Genomic DNA, 23,442 nt, shown 5'->3' on the forward strand with positions numbered 1-23,442 from the left:
GCGCTCTGACGGTCAACCCCCTAAGAATTCGTTTCCAGGAAGCCCCAAGGTTAAAGCAGCACAAATCACAATCTAATGCGCACCAGGTGAGAATTTTCAGATAGAAAGACCAAAGTACCCCGTGCGCTTCACACAGCGAACAGCTGTCCATCTTCGAGAGTTCCGTTCAGGCATCTCTACCTCCGCGTGCACACAGTCCCCTGCTCACCAAGAAGGTAATTTGAGAGCACTTTAGACAGAACTAGGATTTAAACTGCAATTGTGTAACGTGCTGGCCCACGAAACACAACAATGCCTTACAAGCGCTCACTAGCCCCACGTCCCAAACCACGCAACTGTGGGGACAACCGTGTTAGTCCCCTGGCGAGACCCCCAGGGAAGGGCACCTCACCTGCGTCGGTTATGAGGATTGGCTCCTGCAAAGGAATGTCGGGGACGGGGGTGCCGGCCTTGCCCATGCGGACCTTTGTGGGTTTCCGCTGGTGCCGGATCTTTCTCAGCTCCGAGTGTTTGAAGTGGGAGGCTACATGCGTCTTCCTGTGGCCTGAGGTCCGGAACTTCTTGTCACAGTGAGGACAGGCAAAGGGTCGGACTCCTAACAAAAGCAGAAGGACGCCACAGAATCACTTCAAGGGAGCACGTCTGACCCGTCACTGCCCACACAGAATCCTGGTACTTTACGATCCATCTGTCATTTCATGCTTTATAGTTTCCTGGTTACTAAGCTAGTTACTTTTCCTTGTTTGCATGCAGTTACCATTATGGATGTTAAGGAATGCAGTAAAGCATTTTAAGTCAAAAAACAAAAACATTTACTACTTTCAGGACCAAGTAAAACATGGATTGTCACGCTACTGGCAGAACTGCTCTCCCTCCAGCCGACCTCTGGTGGGAGGCTGGTAAGGAGCCCCCAGCAGGGTCTGGCACTTTGGATACAAGCTGTCACTAACCGGTGCTGCTGACGGTCACACGACACTGTCAGAAGTCCTCTCCTGTCACTTCCCTCTCTGAAGGAAATTTCCTTCTTTCACCATTTTATTGGTAAATGAAAAGACACGTAACAGAAGTGCCTCATTTCAGCCTTTCCAGACACTCATCTGAGTGGTCAGCTCGGCCCAGAGCCCAGCTACCATCCTAGGTTCCTCTGTAGGGAGGTGGGGAGAAAATACGTGATAATCTGGGGCGTGGGTGGCACAATTCTGAAGTGTGCACTTTAAGACAGTGAATTTTATGGTCGGTGCATGCTGTCTCCGTACAGCTGTTATAAATAAAACTGGAGCCCAGTGGGAAGGTCTCCTGCCTTAACAGTGGTCGCAAAATATCCGCGCTACAGGCGGTGGCGGCCGCACAACCTCGGCCAGCCCGAAGGTTCCAGCCCGCAGCGACATGTCTGCACAAAACGGCAGGAGCTGCGCCTCCTTACAGAGGGCCGCGGGTCTAGACCCGGTCTGGCCGCGCACAGGGGTGTCTCCTCACTCCCCGCTCTCACGGGTTTCTCCCTCCGCCCCCGTCTCACCCCCTCGTGCCGCCACCGGACCAGCACAGGCACCGGCACGTCCTCTGCCGGTACTGGACCTCGGGCCTCGCCCCCGGACAGCACCCACAAACTCCATCAAGGAGGGAAACAGAGTCCCGGAGGTGCTCGGCGGCGCAGTGCGCCTGGATACAGCTGGTGCCGGCGGCACCTGTGCGCAGAGTGCGCGCTCCCCGCGCTCCCGCGGCCCCGCCTGGCCCCGCTGGCCCCGCCCCGCACCTGGGCCCCCGCGGCGTGCGCGGATGTGCACCGACCTGTCTGCGCGCAGCCCGCCCCGCCCCCGCACCTGTGTGCAGGCGGATGTGCACTTTGAGGCTCCCGGACGTGGAGAAGCTCTTCATGCAGTACTGGCACTTGAAGGCCTTGATGCCCGTGTGCGTCTTGATGTGCGCTGTCAGCGTGCTCTTCACGGCAAAGGCCCGGAAGCACTGCGGGCACTTGAAGGGCTTCTCATGCGTGTGGATGCGGATGTGGCGCACCAGGTCACTGGGCTTCCGGAACTCCTTGGTGCAGTAGGGACACACGTGCCATCGGACCCCGTTCTCCTCGCGGATGGAGCCTGGAGCGCAACGAAACAGACCCTGTGAGGTGCCAGATACGGAGGCGCGTAGGGCCCGGGAGGGTTAGCGGGACGCGGCTCCCTGCAGCCGTAAAACGGCAGACACTTTTCCCTGCGGCGCGGCGCCAGGCGTATGGCCCGTTATGGCCGGGGTGGAAATTTGCATAATCGCTGCCACTGGTGAGCGCTGCCATTTAATCTTGCAGAAAAGCCTGACGGTCCCCAGAACGCGGATCATGGCCTGGGCGCGACAAGCGCGCCCCCTGAACAGACAGGGGATGTGACTAAATCTGGAGCGAGCTCTAGACTTGGGCCCCTGTCCACAGGCATTAAAACCAGGCGCATCAAAGGCTCCAAAATCAACTCAAAGAACATGAAGGGAAGGAGCCCCGTTTCACTGTTTGAGCCTATCCGGTACCACCAATAAGAAAATACCAGTGCAAATAATTCGTAACTGTAAGTCCGTGTGCTATGAAGGGTAACTTATAATAACACTAAGTGGTGTCTGTGACATGAACGAGTTCGTCATTAAAGTAAAACGTTCTTATGTAACTAAATATTATTCACCTTCGAATCAGGTTTAAAAGTATTCCTAGTAGAAAAAAATCACAAGTAGAATTTATGGAAATATAATAACTAAAATGATTTCTTAAGTATAATAAATTTTAAAAACAATTAAGATTCACTCTATTTTTAAATGTTTTTATTCGTGTGAAATTAAATAGGCATGTACAATAATGTAAAGAAGCCACTTAAAATCAATTAAATTTTGGCTGTTAATTAACTTCATCAGAAAATGCTAACTCTGTAACTGAGGCTTCGCTGAACAGCGACTGGGTCTTGGGGAGTCAACGCGAAACGATGCGGGCCGCTGAGACAGAGCTCCGCTCCTACAGCTCGTTTCTGGTCACAAAAACATCGCCGAACTTCCCAATAAAGACCCAAACACTCTATGATAATAAACAGGAAAGCAGATGCGAGCTGTCATACATGTTTAAAAAGTGACAAAAGCGGGAGATGCTTCCCTTCCACCCCGCGGACTCCCGCCCCCGGGGAGGGAGCAGGTGGGTCCCGCCCGGCCCGGCGCTCCGCCCTCCTGCGCAGGGCGCTTAGGCACCGCGCTCGCTGGGACGGGCGGAGCGGCCACCGGCCACCGGCCACCAGCCTCGCGCACCTCCGCCTACGCGAACCGAGGGACGCGGGAGGACACGAGGCTCCTGAGAAGCCCGCGCAGACAGCGGGCCTGGCCGGAGTCGTGTCTTCCTCCTCCTCAGCCTTCTAACAACATGACGCTATTCCAGGGTCGGCTGCGCGGACAGCTTCGCGGAAGAGGAACACCCGCGTTTCCTCCTCTGCGCTCCCAGGAACTCTGTGCCCGTGACTGCAGGCGGAGCACGGGCGTTTCCCTGCACTCGTGTTCTTCGCAAGACCAACTAACGCAGGTCAGGAAAAAGAATTTAAAAATTACTTTAAAAGCAATAAAGTAATGAAAACGACAGAGTAAAAGCAGGAGAGACGCTGGGGAGCCAGGGGGTCGTTTCAAAAGGAAGGAGCACATTCCGCGTGTGGCCCTGTTGCTGGCGTTCAGGGAGACTAAACGTAAGCCTGCTCACAAGTGACAGCAGAAATTAGTTCAGGACAGTGGAATAATCACCTAAAGGTCTCGGCAAATCAAACAAGCAAGGTGTAACAAGGTGAGAGGGACTACAAAACTGTGAGCTAAAATTAGGGGCTCATCCTGGAAAGTCAGACTATTTTCCACACAGAAATGAAAACTTGTCTTTATGTAAGATGACAGAGTGTGACTGTCCCTGGGTTCTAATGACAAACCTGGCCTGCACATCTCGTGTGGCCCACCCGGTCATACAATGGCGCTGACCTTGGCCTCTGACGCACTGCCGTCTGGCAGCCAGACCTGAATCCCCTGAGGCGACCTTTCCTGGTGCCACACAGCAGCTTCCTCTGCAGACTCCTCACCAATTTTAAAGAAAGAAACATGTATTATAATTATTATTTAGATAGAAAGCCTTTAACTAAAATGCAACATCTAGTCTCAACTTTAAAAAACTTGCCTAAACCAGGAGGAAGTGAATAAAACAGATCTCAATATATTTGACTTAACAGGAAAATACTCAAAGCACTCCTATTAAAGTCAGGACAAAGTCCACTATCACTGCCATTGGTTTATTGTGCCAATGAAATTAGATAATAGGCACATACTGTATAAATAATAAAAGGTAAAATTATTATTTACAAATGATCTGATTAAATCCCTAAAAAAACTAAATTTCAGTAAGAGGCCCCATGTTTTAATACATGGACATCAATATCCTTCATAACTACAAACTAAGTCCAGAAGAAAACGTAAAAACGCTACTGAAATATGGGAAAGGAAAGCAAACACTATTCTTTGGTACAAAGACTGAAAATTAGGAAGACACCTATTCTCCGTGGTTAGCAACTTACATACAAATACCAATAGGACTTCTTTAGAACTACAGTGGTGGAAGTTTAGCAGACAATTCTAAAGTACATATGAAAAAATAAGTGAAAAGAGTCAAAAATACACTTTCAAAAAAATGTAGCAAGAAAGGACCAGGCTCCCTCGAGGAAAGCACGCTGTCACGCTAAGGCCGTGTGGCCCCACGGCACATGAATCCACAGGTGGGTGAGGGACACTCAAGTGCAGAGAGACCCCCAAGCCCGAGGGGCAGAGGATGACGGAGGCAGCTCTGCACGCTGGTGGGGAAAGCACGACCTAAACCCACAGTGTTTGCCCGGCCGGTTGCCCGTCTAAAAGCAAAGCGAGGCCGAGTCACAGCCTCAGTTCAATTGCTATAAAAACTGGCAGCATGAGATGAAGACCTGCAGGCGTCTCCAGTAGCCTATGTCACCGCGCTGCCGCCCCTACAGGGGGAACCGGCATCGTGTGGACTGGGACACCGGGCGGCTGCTCGCCACTTTATCAGGACTGTGTACGACGACGTCCCTGCCAGCCCCTAGCTGTCCCTCACAGCCGGACTGTCTGCCCGAAGAAGAGTCCCGCACACATCCGAAGCCGCGGCGCCAAGGTCTCCTCCGGGGGCTCATGCTTCGTGACCAGGAGCAGCAACTCCGAGCGCAGGCGCCCGTTACAGCACAGTCCTGCCTCTGCTCCGTGCAGTTCAGAAGTGCTGACCGACCGTCAGAAGCAGAGGACAGCCTGCACTTCAGGGAGCGGCGAGTCAGCTTCCTGCCAGGTCATGCAGCACAAGCTGGAGAACGTCACCGTCACCAGACCGAGTGGCAGGGATCAAAGCTGGCAGAACACGGGGGATGTAAAGACAGGCAGGGGGGCTTGCTGCGTTGCTCAGAGGCGCAGCACCTCCACACCTGCCCTAGCACCCTCAGAACACCTGCCATGGGCAGGTGCCCACAGGGCACCACTTCGCCCGCGTGCACAGGGTCACCGGAAGCCATCTATTGTGAACAGCCGGGATGTGTCCAGTGTCTTCAAGGAGAACACCTTCTTTCATGCAGGTAGCCCTAGCAAGCGCTCCAGCAGCCTGATGCCAAAGTTCTTAAAAATGACCTAAAGGGCCCTGGCTGGTGTGGCTCAGTGGGCTGAGTGTTGTCCTGCAAACTGAAGGTCACCGGTTCAATTCCCGGTCAGGGCACACGCCTGGGTCGTGGGCCCAGTCTAGGCAGAGGCATGTGCGCGAGGCAACCCATCAATTTCTCTCCATTTTAACTCCCTTCCCTGCTAAGAATAATAAAATCGTTTTTTTTCGTTTTTTGTATTTTTTTTTTTTAATGAGCCAAAGGGGCCCTTCCAGAGAGCAAGCCACAGGGACCGAGTCCCTGGGCCATGTCCGCGTCAGGACCGCCAGCTCACACTTCACAGGGAGGCAGTTTTCTGGGCTGCGCGCGCTGGTCTCCTGAAGACACCTCTGAGCCCACCTCAGAGTGCGTGCTGGGACTCCTCTGTGCACTGGGGGTCCCCGTCCCCACGCGCACAGGCCTGTGACAAGCAAGTGGGCCGCACAGCAAGTCAAATCATTCCATATAAAAATGCTGTGAAAACCTACAGCACAGTTATCCTGGTACCTTAATGTTTGTTCTTTACGACTTTAACTCAAGACCTTTATAAATACCAAAGCTGTGGAAAACAGTGTATTTTTTTAATTGCTAAACAAAAAATGTTTGAAAATTTTCATTTTCTTTTATGTGCGCAGACACAAGATATGGGGGAAATTTAAACAACTTATTTTTTGTAAATTGCAATTAATTTCTTTGTTATTTCAACACCAATGGTATTCTACACGTTGACTTATGATTATGATTGAATTGTTTCATAAATTAACTGATTTGAAAGCACCAATGTTATACGTGTTTTATAAAATAAAAAGTATATTTTACAAAATAAAATTGAAAAAATACTGGCCAAATTAAAAAATGCGTCACAGAGAAAGCGAAAGGGAAAGGAGCGCTAGAAATGGGCAAGGAGTACGATTCAATCTGTAAAGCCCGAAACAAACCGACAGAACACATCGCAGACCAGCGTGCTCACAGCAGGGAAGGGGGCAGGGGTGGCCGAGGGGGAGGGGGCCCCGGTGCCGGAAGGAGGCGTGAGCGCGGTGGGGAACACACAGTACGGTGTACAGCCGATGTGTGACAGCAGCCCTGGAACCTACCTAATCCTACCAACCAACGTCACCCCAGTAAGTCAGAAAAGGAGACAGAACATGAGAACCGCGGGCACCTGCTCAGCACGGCACACACATCTACCTCACTGAGAAGTCACTTGGGTCGTCCCCACAAACGCCTCGTGAACGCGGTAGAGACGCTTAGTGAGGACGCCGTTTTGAAGGCCCCGTGCTCAGTGCAGAAGGACAACCCTGACGCCCTGGGTAACGGCCACCAACCCCGTGGGGGGCCGCACTGCCTGGGCTCCAGGGAGCGGGGTCTGGCCTTTCCTGGGGGCAGGGCCTCGGCGGGCGGCCTTGCCCCAGCCCCTGCAGTTCTAGCGCGAGCGCAGAGGCCGTGGCCCACGGTGGCTTCGTCCCTGCTGTGGGCTTCTGTCCCTGAACAGGTGCGCGCAGAGCACAGTCAAAACGCAGCACCCTGCAGCCCGCGAGGCCATCGTGCGCCAGCACAAAGGCGAGCAGGTGGCCCTTCTCCCACCTGCCCCCCTCCCTACCAAGCAGACCCCTCGGATCTGCTGCTCAGGCCCCGCCCACTGTCCTGTTTCACCTTGGTGGGGCAGATCCAGGGGAAAGGGGGGTGGGGCCTCGTGGGCTGAGAAAGGAGGTGTTCACAACCCTGCGTCAGCAGCGAGGGAAGACATGCTCAGGAATGGAAGATGAGCCGTCACGCCACACTGTGCGGAAGACAGCCCTTGTCCCCCAGACAGCTGGGGGAGGCAGAAGAGCTCTCGTCCCTACAAAAATATTCTCACGGGAACGCTTTGGCCCACAAGACCAGAGTCTGCTTCCCCCCCGAACATGCAGTAACCCTGTGCTGGCGCAAAGAGCCCCCTGAGCGAGCAGGGAACCGGAAAGGAAGCGGCTGGCGCTGCTTCGCCATCTGCAGAGACCCCCGGGGGTCAGGAGGGCGGCACTGCAGGGAGGGCGCACTGGAGGGGCTGAAGCCACCCCCCATCGGGCTGCAGCAGGCACGGGGTGGGGCGGGGGGGAGCATGGCCTCGGGATGGGGGAACCAGCAGGGCACCCTCAGTCCAGGCGGGGAGACTTGTCGCATCGCGAGGCTGGTTCCAGAGGCTTCCAGGCCAAGAAACGGAGTGGTGGAGGGCAAAGGCCGAGCACAGAGGGGCTGCGCTGCACAGGCCTGCGGCGGGGTGCCACACGGGGAAGGCAGGGAAGAGGTGCCGGGGCGGCCACAGTAGCGCCCTTGGGATGCGCGGCCGCAGACAGAAGGCCGGGCAGGGCAGGGAGGGCCGTGACAGCTGTGGTCAAGCTCTCGGACAGGCCGGGGAGGCTGGACCATAGGGAAAAGGTGCCCCAGGGAAAGGGAGAGTTTATCAAATTTATGTCATGGTTTTTCATTTTAAATATCAAATGCTGTTAGGTGGGCACTATCAGAGTGTTCAAAAAAATATCTTCAGAAGGAAAAAAAAAGGTGTGCTTCTCCAAGAGGTAAGCAAGCGCCACCTGAACGTCTAAAGATCAAGGCCCGCTGCAATTACCAGGGAGGAACGGCGACTTCTTCTTTACAGGCTTCCTCTCCCGCTTGTCCAGCTTCCCTGGGCTCTCCTGCTCTTTCTCCGGCTCGGCATCTACGGGGTCGGCCGGCTCGCTGGGCGTGTCAGGAAGGCCCGGGCCCGGCCCAGTGGCCTTGGCGTGGCTGCTGTCGCTGGGGTGTGCTGCAGCTGGAAGTGAAGACAGCCCACTGTTTTCTAAGGCTTGCTGAGACAGAAAAAACTCGGAGGTTAGGAGATCCAACGGCCCGCACCTGCTCCCGAGCCAGCCTCACCCACAGAACGCCGCCGCTTAGAACCCGGGTCTGCGCGTCCTTGTGGGCATCAGTAAGGGGCACTTCCAGAGTCCTGAGGCTGACACGCCCCTCCTGACATCTGACCTCTCACCGCCACCCACACATAGCCTGGCAAGCACTGCATTTCTAAATTAAGGAAATTTAAGTGAATTAATCTGACTTTTAGATAGGTGACCTCAGACAGCTCTGGCTGTCTGTGAAGAACGTTGGAAGTCACTGTTTTCAGTGACGCTGGGTTTGCCCTTAAGACAGTGGATGTCTCGATACCTGACCAACTCGTCCCCACAAAAGTAGGGGAGAGATTAGTGTTTACGCTAAGGACATAGCTGGCGAGGAGGAGGAGCCGGGCTTTGTGCACAGAAACGAGGGTCCGACGAGAACCCGAATAGGAAGCTGGTTGGCCAGAACCAGGAACGGAAAGGACTCCCTCCTCCAGGGCCGCCTTCTCCTTCCCCCTCCCCTCCTCCTCCTCCTCCCCTACTCCTCCTACCCCCACCCCCCACCCCAGTGTGCCCACAACGCGCACGTGGCGTCCACAGACAGGAGTACAGTGCTGATCCCACAGCTACAGCACAACCTCAAGGAATGGTGAACCACTTCTCATGCCCACAGGGTCAGGCACAAGAAAGCTCTGAAGAGCCCATTCTTTTCCAGTAACTTCACTTACAGAGAAAAATTAGCATTTTAAATTTTTAAAATACGTCTAGGTTAAAAAATCACTTGGAATTCTGTACTGTCCCCAGGGGACTAAGTAAGCTCATTTTCTGTCCCATCCCGCGTTCATCAGGACAGGCGTGTGATGCTCTCCCTTCACGCCGACGAGCCCCCACACGCGTCTCTCAGTAATGCCTCGGGCCTCCGAGTGCGCAGACGGAGCAGGGACGCGCCTCACCTGCAGGATGTCCTGGCTGATCCCCACGGTGATGCTGAGCGGCGGGCCAGGCTGCGGCACGGGGCTGGGCTCGGCCGGCCCGGGCTCCGAGAGCTCCAGCAGCTGCTGGATGACATCGGTCACCGCCTGCGGGGTCTGCTGGCTCTGGCCTGGCGCACCCTGGGCCTCTGTCTGCTGAAGAGGTAACGTCTGCAACAGCGTGGCCTGGAACACAGCAATGCTCTCGTTAGAAACACGAACGATTACATTGATGTGTGCTTCCTTTTCTCAAAAAAAGGGACTGGCACATCTTCCCTGCAAGCATTACACTCTAACCATATTCCAAACAAATCTTCTTTTCTTAAGATGCATTTATTTATTTTCAGAGAAAGGGGCAGGGAGGGAGGAAGAGAGGGAAAGAAATATCCATGTGTGGTTGCCTCTCGCATGCACCCCGCCCCCCACTGGGACCTGGCCCACAACCCAGGCCTGTGCCCTGACTGGGAATTGAACCCATGACCCTTTGGTTTGCAGGCCGGCGCTCAGTCCACTGAGCCACACCAGCCAGGGCCTCCAAACACATTTTAAATACAATGCCTCACTAATTTTTATGTCTGGCACAACATGGGCTCTTAAATGAACATATTTAATGAACTTTCTACTACAACGTTCTGAAGTTTTTAACGGTTAGTAGATACTATCATGTCAAGATGGGGACTAAAAACGCACAAGCCTCAGACGCCATGAGCCCCTTGGAACGAGAGGAGAAAGGAGTTACAAAGTCAATAAAAGAAGAAGAAACTACTGGGATTAAAAACCCACAAACTTCCGTGACGGCCGGGCACTGGAGGAGCACAGCAGCAAATACTGAGGAAGCTGGGGGACCCCCAGAAATCCAGGCCCCTGAAACGCCCGCCACGGAGCAGGTTCCATGTGAGCTGCCCGGTGGATTCAGCATAGGACACGTCTGCCGGAGCCCCGGGGCGCACAGCATGGCCAGTGGACTCTGGTGCCAATAGTGCGGTGGCCCACCCACGGCTGCGCCGGAGGCCCACGCCCACACAAGGTGCTGGCAGTGGGGGAGGGAATGCGCTTCGCTGTGCTTCCCACTCAGTTTTTCTGTAAACCTAACACGGCTCTTAAAAGTAGAGTCTACTGATCAAGCAAGTAAAGGCCGTGGGAGAAGCACTAGGACAGACAAGCTCTCGTCCTCCTCCACAGAACACAGGGCAGTCAGGCAGAAAGTGGGGGTGGGGGTGGGGGTGGGGGGTGGTTGTTGCCTCGAAAAGAAATAAAAACCAACAGACCACCTGGGGAGAACTCGGTGCGCTCTGTGGCCCTTCGTTCCCCAGACTAAACGGAAAGTCTTTCCTGAGTCTCTTCTGTTCTGCCTCCAGGGACCCCAGGTTTGACGGCCGGTGCCCCTGGCCCATCCTAGGAGAGGCGGCTCTGGAGCGAGCCAGCCCCACCCTGCGTGGGAGGTCCTCCGCGCCGCGGTTGGTTGCGCAGCCTTGATCCTCAACACAAACAGGCACAAGGGCCCTCAGAATATTAAAGTCGGAAAGAGGGAGCAGGGGCCGGGGCCCAGGCAGGCAACTCAGAGGGGAGGCGAAGGTCCGGCAGGAAAGTGCTCATTTGTTCTGGAGGACAGTGAACCAAACCAGAAAAGCATGTCTTGGAAAAGAATCCGACCACAAAGGAGCGCTCCCAGAAATTACAACTTAGGCTCGCTAACCCCTGTAAGAACCGAGGAGGAGGCCGGAGGAAAGCGCCGTCAGGAGAGCAGCAGCAGGACCACAGGTCAGGAAGGGAGTCACAGACGTGGCCCGCGAGCAGCCTGGCCTCCCGGCCGTGCCGCGTGGAGCAGGACATGGAGGGGGGCGGCCAGGCGCCCAAACGCACTTCCAGGCGTTTATCAAGAATATAGATTTTAGAAGTTACCTGGACTATCATCCCAGGTGAGTCACTACATCTACATATTTGATTTGCATACTGCCAAAAGAAATGGTGAAAACTTATTTCGTTGATTTAAACACTGAAAATTCCATTAAAAAACACACAGTGCAAAATAGAACTTTAAGACTTCATTCTTAGGCCCTAATCACTCTCCAGTCTCAGATGGTATTTGTGATGCCTTCCTGAGCGGGCGGGGGCTGAGGGGTCTCCTCACGTCACACATGTGAGAGATGAGAGGAAGAGACAAGCGGCAGGAGAGGGCCTGGCGCTCAGGGGGACACGCCCAGCGGGGGCACAAAACAGAGGGGGACACGCCCAGCAGGGGGACAAGCCCAGTGTGCCGGGGGCTGGGGGGGACACAGCAGGGGGACATGCCCAGTGCGGGGTGGGGGGTGGGGAGGGACACATGCCCTGCGGGGAACAAGCCCAGCAGCAGGTGCGGGGTAAGCGCAGTGTGGGGGGTGAGGGACAAGCTCAGCGGGAGGGCATGCTCAAGGGGGGGCCGGCTCCGCAGGCCTTGGTGCTGTGCGGTGGGGCAGGAGCTGCCCTGGGGGCTGGGAGCACACAGCACCCCAGAGCTTCCGCCGAGGCCGGTGTCAGGGTGCCGCGTGCAGGGCTGAGGCTGCCCCCTCTCAGCTCAGAGGTGGAAGCAACAGCTGGGCCTGAGCTCCGGCATCCCACACAAAAAAGAGAGACTGTATGTGTCTGAAGTCATACAATCGTAAATACACGCACTGAAAAATACGATTTAGTTTTCCAAAATCCAAAGTCTTGGGAAAAGTTATCACTGCCACCTGATGGAGAAATATATCTTAAAAGGATACTTGATTTTTAAGTTATAACATAATGATAAAGGACATTCACTAATAATCACCAATAACATTGCAGGAATTACAATTTCATGAATCAATCATTCTATTTCTCTTATTTTTATTAGTTCAGAAGAAAGTCCATTAAGTCAGGGTCACCTAACACTGTTCTAAAATTTAAAAGACTGGTTTTTTTCCCACTAATTAGAAAGAAGTAGCACCTTACAGTCACATACAAAAACTTTCATAGCACCTTTATGGAACTAAACAATGTTATAGGTTAATATTCAGTTTTAAAGGTCATGATTAAGATGGCAGGTTTCGGTCAAAGAACACCCTCCTCCCGGCCAGCTCGCCGACTCACCGTGAGAACGTGTGCGGTCTCCGTGGGGCCCGCGGGATTCTGCGGCCCACCCATGTGCATCTTGCTGATGTGTGTGTTTAAGCTGCCCAAGCTTTTAAATACACAGCTGCACTCTGTGCAATTATAGGTAGGGCCATTCTTGACCTTCAGGAATGGAAGAGAAAAAATGACCTTTTACACTAAGTTAATAGATAAAAACATTTTAATCATATGACCATTCCATTAAAAATGGCAGAAACAGTCTAACCCTTTAACACTGCTCTCTCTTTCAGTTAGACAGCGGCAGTATCACTGCCCCAGCTCCTTAGCTGCTACTGTCAGTATGAGGTCAACTGAAATACCAGCCTGCCCGCGTCATTGCAGGTCCCGGGGCGAGAACAAGCAGTTCTCTGCTGGCATAACTTAGAAAAGAGAACAAGAGAACATGTCTGATGTACGTGCTCAGTCTCCTGAAGGGTCCAGCCCACGGCCGCTGCTCCGAGCCGGCGTGTGCGGGATAGGCAGGCAGGTCAGGGGGACGGTGGCCCCGCGCGTGACGCTGTCCCGCCAGCCCACGCCCGCTGCTCTCGCCCCGTCTGCGCACCTGCGTCCTCGCTCCCGGGCCCCGGCCTTCAGGTCCGTTCCCACCGAACGCCCGGTGGAGCGCCGGCCGCAAGGCCTGGGAGCCGCCGCACGGCCGAGCGGCCCCTGGCAGCACCCCCTGTGCGCCCGCGGCCCGCGGCGGCTCACCTCCGAGTGCACGCGCTGCACGTGCGACTGCAGGTTGCCCTTCTGGGAGAAGGCGGCAGGGCAGAAGGCGCAGGCGTGTGGCTTCTCGCCCGTGTGCTTGACCATGTGCGTCTGCAGCGCTCCCTTCTGGTTGAAGGCCTTCCCGCACTCGCTGCACTTGAAGGGCCTCTCGCCTGGAGGGGGGCGAGGGGAGCAGAGACAGCGCCCTCAATGCCCCCGCCCCGGGACCCCACACCGCCCACCCAGCAGCCGCGCCCAGCCCCCACGCCCCCCGCCCCCGCCCGCGCGCGCACCTGTGTGGATCCTGACATGCCGCGTGAGCTGGCTGGGCTTCTGGAAGGTCTTCCCACAGTGTGGGCACGGGTAGGTGAAGCCGCTCCGGTCCACGTTGCGGTTGTACGGCCTGGTGCTGGACGCCCTGGGGCGACAGCGGCGCTCAGAAGCCGTGTGCTGCGGGACACCCACAACAGCGGAGCCCAGCCGCGAGAACGCGCTTCCCTGGACGACCGGCCCCAGCTACGTGTGCGTGCCACCCCCCCGCCCACATGCAACGCCCGTATCCGTTTACCGCTCCCACTGCCATAAAAACGCATTTCCCCCGCGTGCAACGAAAGGAGAAACTGAGTCTGGGGAGGCGCGGCGGCCCTGTGCGGTCCGACGTCCGTCTGCGCGGCTGGAAGTAACAGGCACAAGCGCCTGAGGCCCGCACGCGTCCCTGCTGTCGGCCGCCCCCTCGGACACCCTGGCTGAGCTCGAGTCCCAGCCCCACCCGCTCCGGCCTGGCACGGGAGCACAGCTCTTCCCTCACTCCCAGCCGCCCCTCGGGGACGGGGCACGGCAGCTCCCTGAGAGGCCATTTCAGCCCGAGAAGTCGGGCCGAGTCTTCGCTCTCCCTGACTCCGACTTCACCTCCCAAAGCTGGTTTCACACCAGAACACCTGCAAAGATGCCCCCCTCGGTCAGCTCCTAAAATGCGCCCCGGCACTCTCCAGTGTCTCCCGCTGAGCCGACCCAGGAGCCCACCCGTGCCCACCCCGCCCCGCGCAGCCACCTGCACCTGGAGCTGGGCAGGCCGCGCTGTGTGCCCGGCCCTGCGGAGGCTGCCATGGCACCGGGATGGCGCCCGCGCTCCCAGGGTGGCCGCGAAGGTCCCCAGCCTCGGGCCGCAGCGCCAGCCCGCCTGGGCCTCCTGTCTGTCAACAAGGCGCAGTGACGGCACGGGGAGACGAGAGGAGGGTCACCACAGGGCGATGCTTGGCCCACGCCTGTGAAACGTGACGCCTGAGAGGGTTAAGTGCACGGTGTAGACTCTGGGGCGCTTCCCGGGCCTCAGGAACGGGGCGGGGCTTTGAGGTGCAGGGCGTGGCGGTGGCTAGAGTACAGGCGCCCCCGAAATGCCGGGCTGGAGGGCGGCACAGCGGCCACAGAGACCGCTGTCCTGCGTGTCCAGCCTGCTGGAGCAGGGGCTCCGCGAGTGGGCTGGACCGGCACCAGGGGCCAGGAGGAAACGGGTATTGAATGCCACTGGGACGAGGACGGATCAGTAAAACCACATCATCAGGAAGAGGTGAAACATGAGGTTTTGAAAGACGTGTTGCGTTTTACCAGGAATGAGCGTATATGCATTTAAATATAAGCACGGTTGCTAACATTATGAGCTCTAAAACCAGACGACCGGGGTTTAAACCCCCAATGCTGTAAAACCTTGGAAAGGCACGTGGTCTCTAACTGAGTTCTACTCATCTGCATACTGGGGACATGACAGGGCCGCGGCCTGACAAGGCCATCTCCCTCAGACGTGTCTCCAGGGCCCTGAGCGCCGTGTCAGGCATGTGTCACTTTCAGCTAGAACCTCTGTCCATGCAGCCCAACAGCTACTTTTCACGTCTGAGCTCACCTTTCCCACTGCAGACCTGCGCTACAACGTTCAGACAGCCTGACGCCACGCCAGGCCAGCCGCAGCCAAGCCCGCGCCCTTGTCCCAGACTGTGCCGAGGTCCCCGCGGCAGGGGCTCCTACCTGAGTCTGTGGTGATTCTTCATGTGCTCCCGCAGCTGCGATGCCACATCACACTCCTTCCCGCAGGCCTTGCAGGTGTGGGTGCGGCCCCCCGCCAGCTCCTGCCGGTGCTCCTGCAGGTGGACGGCCAGCTGGCTCTGCAGGGTGAACTCGTCCCCACACTCGGAGCAGATGAGATTCTGCAGGGGGACACCGCTGTGAGCAGAGCACATTCAGAGCCACGCCGCCTCGTTAGAACTATGTGGACGGCCAAGACGCAAATTACACGAGCACTGTTTTCACCCCTCAAAAACATGTGTCATTACGTCTAACTATGAAGAGACAAAAATAATTTCTTTGTTGGTAGGAAGAGCTAGAAGCACGGCGAACAATAGTTTCTGAGCAAAGCGAGTTCTTCAGATTGGCTGTGGGGTCCCTGGCACCTTGTCCATCTGCGCAGTGGCCACGTGGATTGTCGACCATTGATTTCAACTGAGCGGTAAGGAGAAGTCAGCCCAGTGCTCAGAGGTGGAAACTCAGACATGCGTCCCCTTCAGCTGTGCAACTGCTTATCGTTCCCTAGTGCCCAAGACAACACGTCGATGCCGCTTCAAACCCGCGCTGTCGGAGTGTACGCGCGACAGCAGGCACCCAATCCGTCTGGGTGAGAGCTGAGCCCAGCCGCTAGCAGGCCCGTGCCCCGGGCTCAGAGGACAGCGCACGGTGCCCCACACACACTGCGTCCCACGCGCTGCGCGGAGCCCGCCCGCCCCACCGGCAGCCTGAGCTGCCTCTCGGCTCAGCCTCAGGAGGCCGTCCCGGGGCCTCTGGCCAGCCAGGCGGCGGCCAGTCCGCGCTCTGCTCCCCAGCTGGGCCTGTGGGGCCGTCGCCAGTAGGGGTCTCGGAGGCAGCGCGGTGTTTGTCCTGCAGTTTAAAGGCACCCGTCCCGTCAGTCTTTCCTTTAAAGCGCTCAGACCCCCATGTTCAGGTTTAAGTTTGCCATTTCGTTCTTTTCTGGTTGCTTACGCTTGTTCCTCTCCTGCTCCTTCTTCCCTTCCTGAACTGCTTTTAGAACTTTCCAGAATTCACTTTGATTTCTTTGTGCTATTTCTGGGTGGTGTGCTTGGAGACTGCTCCAGGTGTGACAACCCACCTCCGCGCCAGCACCCTCCGTGGGAGCCCCCCCACACCTCCAGGCCGTGCGGAAGCCTGTCCCACACAGGTCCCGGTGCCCTCCCCGAGACAGAGCTGTGGTCCTGAGCAGCCCTCTGTGCACCCAGAACGTTGCTTCTGCCCTAGCCATCAGGGTGACTGGGGAGCGCGCGGAAGGAGGATACGTGGTGCCCACCCCGTGCCTGTGCTCACGCACCTGGGCAGGGGGCTGAGCCGGGCTTCTCAGAGAAGCGGGCCGGACGGGACACGCTGCACAGAGGACGCGTTTTATCAGAGCAGTGGCTGCACCTCCCCCCACCGCAGAGGGTGCTGGAGGACGCCGGGCTTTGGATCTAGGGGGGGCTTCCAACCCATTGGAGGAGGTCCCCCCACCCCCCAGAAGGAGCTGCTTACTTGGAAGTTAACGTCACACCAAACCACCCGCCAAGGAGACCCCAGAACTGCCCCCCCCCACCCGTCCTTGGCTCCTGAAGCCCCGGGCCGCCTGCTCTCCCCTCCGCTCGGCTCGGAGAACGCCCTGCAGCCTCGCAGAGGGCAGGTCTGCGGCAGCACAGGCCGAGTCTGCCTTCGCCTGCAGGTGCCTGCACTCTCCTCTCTCTCCGGGAGACGCTGCGGCCACGTACAGGATTCGCGACGGGCCCTTCTTTTCTCTCAACAACTCCCCTCCGGCTTCCAGGACTCCAGGAAGTTCACTGTCGCTGTTGCCCCTACAGGCAATGACAGGTCACGCCTCCCCGGCCCCTTTCAAGGTGGCCTGTCTTCAGTTTTCCAGTGTTTGACTGGGACACGTCCTGGTGTAGCTTTCTTTGGGCTTATCCTACTTTGGGTTCATTCAGCTCCTCGGATTGTAAGTTACATGTGACAGCACCTCCTCCTCCTCCTTCCACGCTGCAGCCCCGAGTGCCAGTGCTGGGCCCTCTCTGCTCGTCCCAGAGTTCCCTGAGGCTCCATTAAGTTTGTTTCTCTCTTGTTCAGTGTAAGTAATTTCTATAACATGTTCTCAAGTTCAGTGATTGTCCCCCGTGTCTTCTCCATTCCGACACTGGGCCCTGCATCTGGCCTCTTCCCCTCACCCACTGGGCGCTCCCGTCTATAACTTCCCTTCGCCTCCTCTCTCTTCTATTTCTTCTGTTTCCCATCTGTTTCGTGACCATTCATAAGGCGCTTTGATGATGGCTACTCTGAAATCTTCGCCATATCATCACTACTGGGGCATCTACTGTCTTCCTCATTGGAGGTGGGACGATACTGGTTCTTGGTCTGATGATAGATTTTAACGTGTGGCCCAGATGCCGCGGGTGTAAAGCCGAGAGGCTCGATCTTAGCTCATCTTCCAGCGCAGTCACCAGTTTAGACGCAGCGCAGGGCCCGGTGGGGCAGAGGCTCGCCTGCAGGGCCCACTGACCCCAGCGGGTGGGAGGCACATTGGTGCCGTCTCACTGTCGCTGGGTGGGGTGAGGCTCAGCCCCCAGTGACCCACTGACCCACTGACCCTACCCTGGCCAGGAGTCAGAACCCCGCCTGCTCCGCTGGGCAGGGGACGGAAGGTCAGCTTGCAGCTGGGCTCTGCTTGCACCGTCAGGGGGCTGGGGGGAGCCTGGGTGCTGCCTTCCTCTGCCAGGAGAGGGACAGGGGGCTGGCTCCCCGCCTCGTCTCAGGCCGTCGGGGGACCAGACGGACACGGGCCGGCATGGGGTGGAAAACCACTCTCCCCTCAGCCTTCCCAGCATTTTCAGCTGGTATGCGGCTGGAGCAGGGCGGGCACTGCTGTTAAGACCGCCCTCCCCAGCGTCCCTGGAGGACTTCCATCTAAACCTGCTGGCAGAAGGCCACAGGCTTCTCCGGCACCCCGGGGGAAGGACAGAAGCCAGGAGCCCTGCCCACTGCCCCTCACAGCCTGGCCCCCTCCTGCCCCTTCTTCCGGCCTTTCAGTGTCTCTCTCCATCTGTGGGGCATGTTTCCAGGTGTTTTTAGTTGGAAGAGGCGGACCTGGGATAAAGGAGCTACTCCATCTTATCTGGGTTCCTATTCGTTATGTTTCAATGCAACTAAAGGCCAGTGATTCTCCCTGTAGTTACGACTAATACCCCACACTCAGATCAGCTGAGGAACGAAAGCACACGCAGCCCGACACGTGCCGCTCTAGCACGGGGGGAAGGAGCACCGCGGGCTCCGTGCTCCTCGGCTGAGCGCACGCGCCTAACCGAGGGCTCTGCCTCTCGCCCTCCCACCACCAGGGGGCCTGTGCGCTGCCACATGCGGCCTGTGTGACGTCAGCAGAACGGGTTCCCCTCCGGCCGCCTGCATTGCCAGCCACGTGACAGTGACGTTCGAGGAGACAGCAGAGCTGCGGGAGTCCCGGGCCCTCTCAGGGCGCCGCACTGCCAACTCCAGACTCGGAGGGGAGGGAGGCAACTCCCAACCGGGACCCTGTCACAACCCAAGAGGGGCAGCAACTCACACGTGCCACACCTGGCCACACCTGGCACGAGCCCGGGGAGGCTCCTCTGAGTTCTGCTCACATGACCCTAGTCCTGAAGACCTGTCCGCCCTGGCCTGCTACGGTCAGGCACTAGGTATCGTTTCCCACTTCCAGAGCCCAGGGCAAGAGGACAGGCCGCCCTCCCCGCCCCCGTGCCAACTCAGACCCCATGCGAAAGCCCCCTTCCCACCCTCCCTCCCTCTTCTCCTCCTCGGACGCGCTGTCGTCTGGGAAACAGCGTTCGAGGGCAGGAAACAGAAGACAGGTAAGGGGCAACAGACACATCACGTCCGCTGGTTTCCAGAAACACGTTTCCCAAAGGCCTCTGGGAAAAAGTCAGAAACGAAGCACACGATGCCGAAGGACACAGACGGTGGGATGGAGTCTCCCCAGGCCACACACGCCCGCCCCGCGGCCCCCGCACAGGTTCCCACCTCAGGGGACCCCGTCCCAGCCAGGCTGTCCCACAACAGCAAAACCGACACCAGCAGTGATCAACAGCGGGGGCCCCGCAGAGGAAGGGCGCCCACCCCACTGTAGGGAGCGAGCTGGGGAAGAGCCTGGGCAAAGTGTGCAGGAGAGAAAAGGCACAGAAGGGGGTGCGCACAGTGCTGCTCAAAACCCTAAGAACTTCTGGAAATGAAAAGTTACTGCTGGGTTAGGGTTAGGCTTAGGGTTAGGGTTACAGTTAGGGTTAGGGTTACGGTTAGGGTTGGGGTTGGGGTTAGGGTTAGGGTTAGGGTTAGGGTTAGGGTTAGGCTTAGGGTTACGGTTAGGGTTAGGGTTAGGCTTAGGGTTAGGGTTAGGCTTAGGGTTACGGTTAGGGTTACGGTTACGGTTAGGGTTAGGGTTAGGGTTAGGCTTAGGGTTAGGCTTAGGGTTAGGGTTAGGGTTACGGTTAGGGTTAGGGGTTAAAAAAAAAAAAAAAAGTTACTGCCGATCCTCTTCAGGGCGGAGGCGGCTGAGGGCCTCCCTGCCCCGGGGCTGTCCGCGCGTGGCCTGAGGTCAGGGCAGTGCAGTCGGGGGGGGGGGGGGGGGGGGGCGGGGGGGTTGGGGGGGGCGGATGGCGGAGGCGGCCACATGCCCCGTCCTGCTCAAGGGCCACACATGCTTCACACGCTCACACGCATGCACACGCACTCACACACACTCGCATGCACACGCACATGCACACGTACTCGCACATGCGCACAACGCCCTCACACACATGCACACTCATGTACGCACTCACACGTTCGCACACGCGCGCACAGCTGGGTCTCACGCATCTCATCCAGCCCACACCACGTGCTCTTACCCCACCTCACCTCTCTGGCCACCACCCCCACCAGCCGGAAGCCTTCTTGGTCCGTCCGAGGCGCAGGCTTCCCACACCCTCACCTGACACAAGCCGGCACCTCCGCCCCCGCCCGGCGGATAGGCACCGCGCGCTCCCACGCCCACGCCCACCAAGCACCGATCAGCTCTCCACCATGACCCACGCGTGCTGCATGTTGTACGTCACGTGGCCGCTTTCGTCCCTGCTCGGCTTCTGCTCCCACTTCCCAAAATAGGCTTCCCGTTCCCACCACCAGCTGCCTCCTTCTCTGCGAAGACAGAGCAATGTCTGCCCTTCACAGGAAAAACGAGGCTGTTCGGCCTCAGGCCCCCGGAGAGCGAGGCGCCCAGGCCCCGTACCCCCCCGGGGAGCCCAGGGGCAGCCAGCCCCACGGGACCCGCGCACTCACCACCCCAAACACACACACGGACGACCCGCCGAGCGCGCTCACTCCCGTGACGTGTGCTGGGGAAGCTGGGCCCCGGCAGCTGCGGCGGTGAGGAAGCGGACCAAGTGCAGATCCACAAGGAACAGGAAATTCCCGGCTGGGGAAGCCGCGCCGTACCCAGTCCATGTGCGGCCGCGCCTCAGCGGGCTCCGCGCTCAGTAAGACAGACGTTCCCGTCCCAGCACTCGGGGCCGGCGGCTGAACCAGCAGGATGCGAGCTGTGGCTTCAGTGAGGACCTGGAGACACTGCGGCGCAGGGCGGTGGCCTGAGGGGCCTGAGGACATCTGCCCGGAGCTGCAGGGACCGCCTCTGCGTCAGGCCCACACTGTGGGCGTCACCTGGTCCCGACCCCACCTCCCTCTGTCCCTGCAGGCCCAGGGAGAGCCCTCTTCCGCTCAGACTCCTGTCTCGGCCACCAGGACAGGCCCGCCAGGCTGGGTGGGGCCGCCGGAGACGTTACTGCGGCCAGGCTCAGCTCCGGAGTGTGGTGTCCGTCTGGTGGTCCCAAGGATGTGCCCTGCTTCCAGGGGCATGTAGTGAGGGGCCTGGGGGTGAAGCAGTGACGGGGTGTCTGCGACCCCCTCTGGGACTGCTCAGACCCGCAGGGGCTGGGAGGCCAGGGCCAAGCGCTCGTCGCCACACGTCCTCACGGGACCGCTCCTCGAGGCGTGACGTGTTCACAGAAACACACCGAGGAGGCGGTGGGCCACCGTGATCACGACATGCTGTGGCAACAGATAAGGACCCAACGGTGACCATGCGCAACCCCCCACGAGGTGGCCGAAACCAAACCTTACTGCCCACTCTTTGTCGCTGAAAACCTGGTAGGTGACTGGCTACAAAGCAGCAGACTAAAAGGCACTCTTTCCTACAGACAAATAACACACAACATGTCACCGAAAGAACCCGTCCAAATTCTATCCATAAAAATCTAAACCACTTCAGAATAAATGTAACTAATGCATTGAATCCACGTGAACAAAACATTACCCTGATGATAAAGATTCAATTCTGTAAACAGGTTCAGTTCTCCCCTGGAACAATCTAAAAATTGAATGCAGCCAAAAACTACCAACTCATTTTCAGTCAGCAAAATTCTGAAGTTTACACTCACAACAAACCAGAGCAGGAAAACAAGAAGCACACAAACATCAGTTTATCATTCCAAAGGGAAACCAGCAAGACAAACTGGAAAAACCAGGCCGTCTCTCCCCGAGGCAAGGCCCGGGGTGGGGGGGGACAGAGGGGACAGGGCGCTTCTTGTTTGTGTGTCTTGTCTTCTGGGAGAAGGTGGGTTACCGGACTCCCCAGCCCTCAGCCCCTGCCCTGCTTTGGGCCGTCCCTGTGTCCACACTGACCGAACGTGGCTGCACCGCAGGTCTCAGGAGCGGGACAGAGGTGGCCGGGAAGCAGGAGCCAGCCGAGTCAAATGGCCCTGAGCTCGCGCCCACTGTGCACGCCTTGGGCTTTGCAGGAGGGCAGCCACGTCACCGGCCACCGCTGTCAACAGCCCCAGGGTGTGCTGCCATGTGGGAGCCAGTGTCCTCGGGAACGGGGGACCTGCCTGGGCTGGGGGCGGTGTGGGCCTGTGGCTTGTGGAACGGGCGCGTGTACTGTACCGGGCACATACCTGCACTAGAAGACGTGGCAGGATTTAAACATAGTAACTCTAGCCATGGGAAGTATTTCCAAGCAAGTCACATGTGCATGAATGAACAGATTAAAACTCTGAGTATTTGACAATCTAACAGTTCATGCCAGGGGAGAAGTGTCAGAAACCGAAAGGCCAACCCCGGAACTCCCTAGTTATGTGAGCAGCTGACGCAGTTCTATAAGCACAGCCCTGTAACCCCCAGCCGCCCCCCAAATAAAAGACAGAAAATACTAAACTTCACTCATAATTCAGAAAATGTAAATTACAATGACCAGCGCGGAAAAGACGGTTCGTAACCCAGAAGCTGCCACGGTGTGCAGAAAGGGGCGTTTCCACGCACTGCTGGCTGCACATAAACAGAGCGAACCTCTCTGGAGAACCATTTGGCCATACCTATCACAACGCTAAAGTCACATCTGCTTTGACCCAGCAACTCCTGATCCAGGAACCAGACCCTCCTTTGGCGAGGTGGGGGAGGGGACTGTGCACTGAAGGACTTTCAGGAGCACCTCTGGCCTCTGGTCCCCAGGTGCCTGCAGCACCTCACCCCTGCCCCGCAGGAGTGACAACCGAATCGTCCCCCTGGGTACAGACCGCTTGCCTGGAGCGCCACTGTCCTGGCCCGTGTGCCCAGACGTGCGCGAGGACATGGGCCAGGCAGCTTTGTCTGCCCTGTGTGCACAATGGCTGGAGGCAGCCGGAACACGCCACCCCAGCGGCCTGCGCCCAGGACCGCGCCGCTCTGGGAGCAACGGGCGTGGCGTGACGAGGCCTGCAATGCGGGCTGGAGAGACGGTGCAGAGGATGAGGGCGCAGGGGGTGGGGGTGGGGGGCGCTGCGGGGCCTGGGCATGTCCGAGCACCCTCGGGGGCTGGAGTCACATGTGGCAGAGACTGGACTGCTCCCAGATGACACATGCTTCACTTACACAAAGTTTTAAAGGATGAACAATAAATGATTTTATATGAAAATTTAAAGATAAACAAAAAGTACAGACACCTACACAAAAAGCAGGAACTCAACTTTTAGGATGTACATTTTATACATGTAACTT

At 57.4% G+C, this 23,442-nt stretch overlaps 1 protein-coding gene across 1 annotated transcript in view; it reads right to left on the reverse strand.

Annotated features, from left to right (window-relative positions):
• The window catches only part of ZNF236 (zinc finger protein 236), a 60,010-nt gene that overhangs the window by 27,622 nt on the left and 8,946 nt on the right, over positions 1-23,442 (reverse strand). The window contains exons 4-11 of the mRNA XM_090285379.1: positions 15,334-15,512; positions 13,608-13,732; positions 13,315-13,487; positions 12,586-12,729; positions 9,478-9,681; positions 8,278-8,497; positions 1,821-2,093; positions 392-595 (exon numbers count right to left, since the gene is read on the reverse strand). Of these exons, the coding sequence (XP_090141505.1) occupies positions 392-595; positions 1,821-2,093; positions 8,278-8,497; positions 9,478-9,681; positions 12,586-12,729; positions 13,315-13,487; positions 13,608-13,732; positions 15,334-15,512 (1,522 nt within the window). The remainder of the gene's footprint in view (positions 1-391; positions 596-1,820; positions 2,094-8,277; positions 8,498-9,477; positions 9,682-12,585; positions 12,730-13,314; positions 13,488-13,607; positions 13,733-15,333; positions 15,513-23,442) is intronic.

Source organism: Furipterus horrens, unplaced genomic scaffold, assembly GCF_987537825.1.
Source record: "Furipterus horrens unplaced genomic scaffold, mFurHor1.1.pri manual_scaffold_8, whole genome shotgun sequence".
Lineage (NCBI taxonomy): Eukaryota > Metazoa > Chordata > Mammalia > Chiroptera > Furipteridae > Furipterus > Furipterus horrens.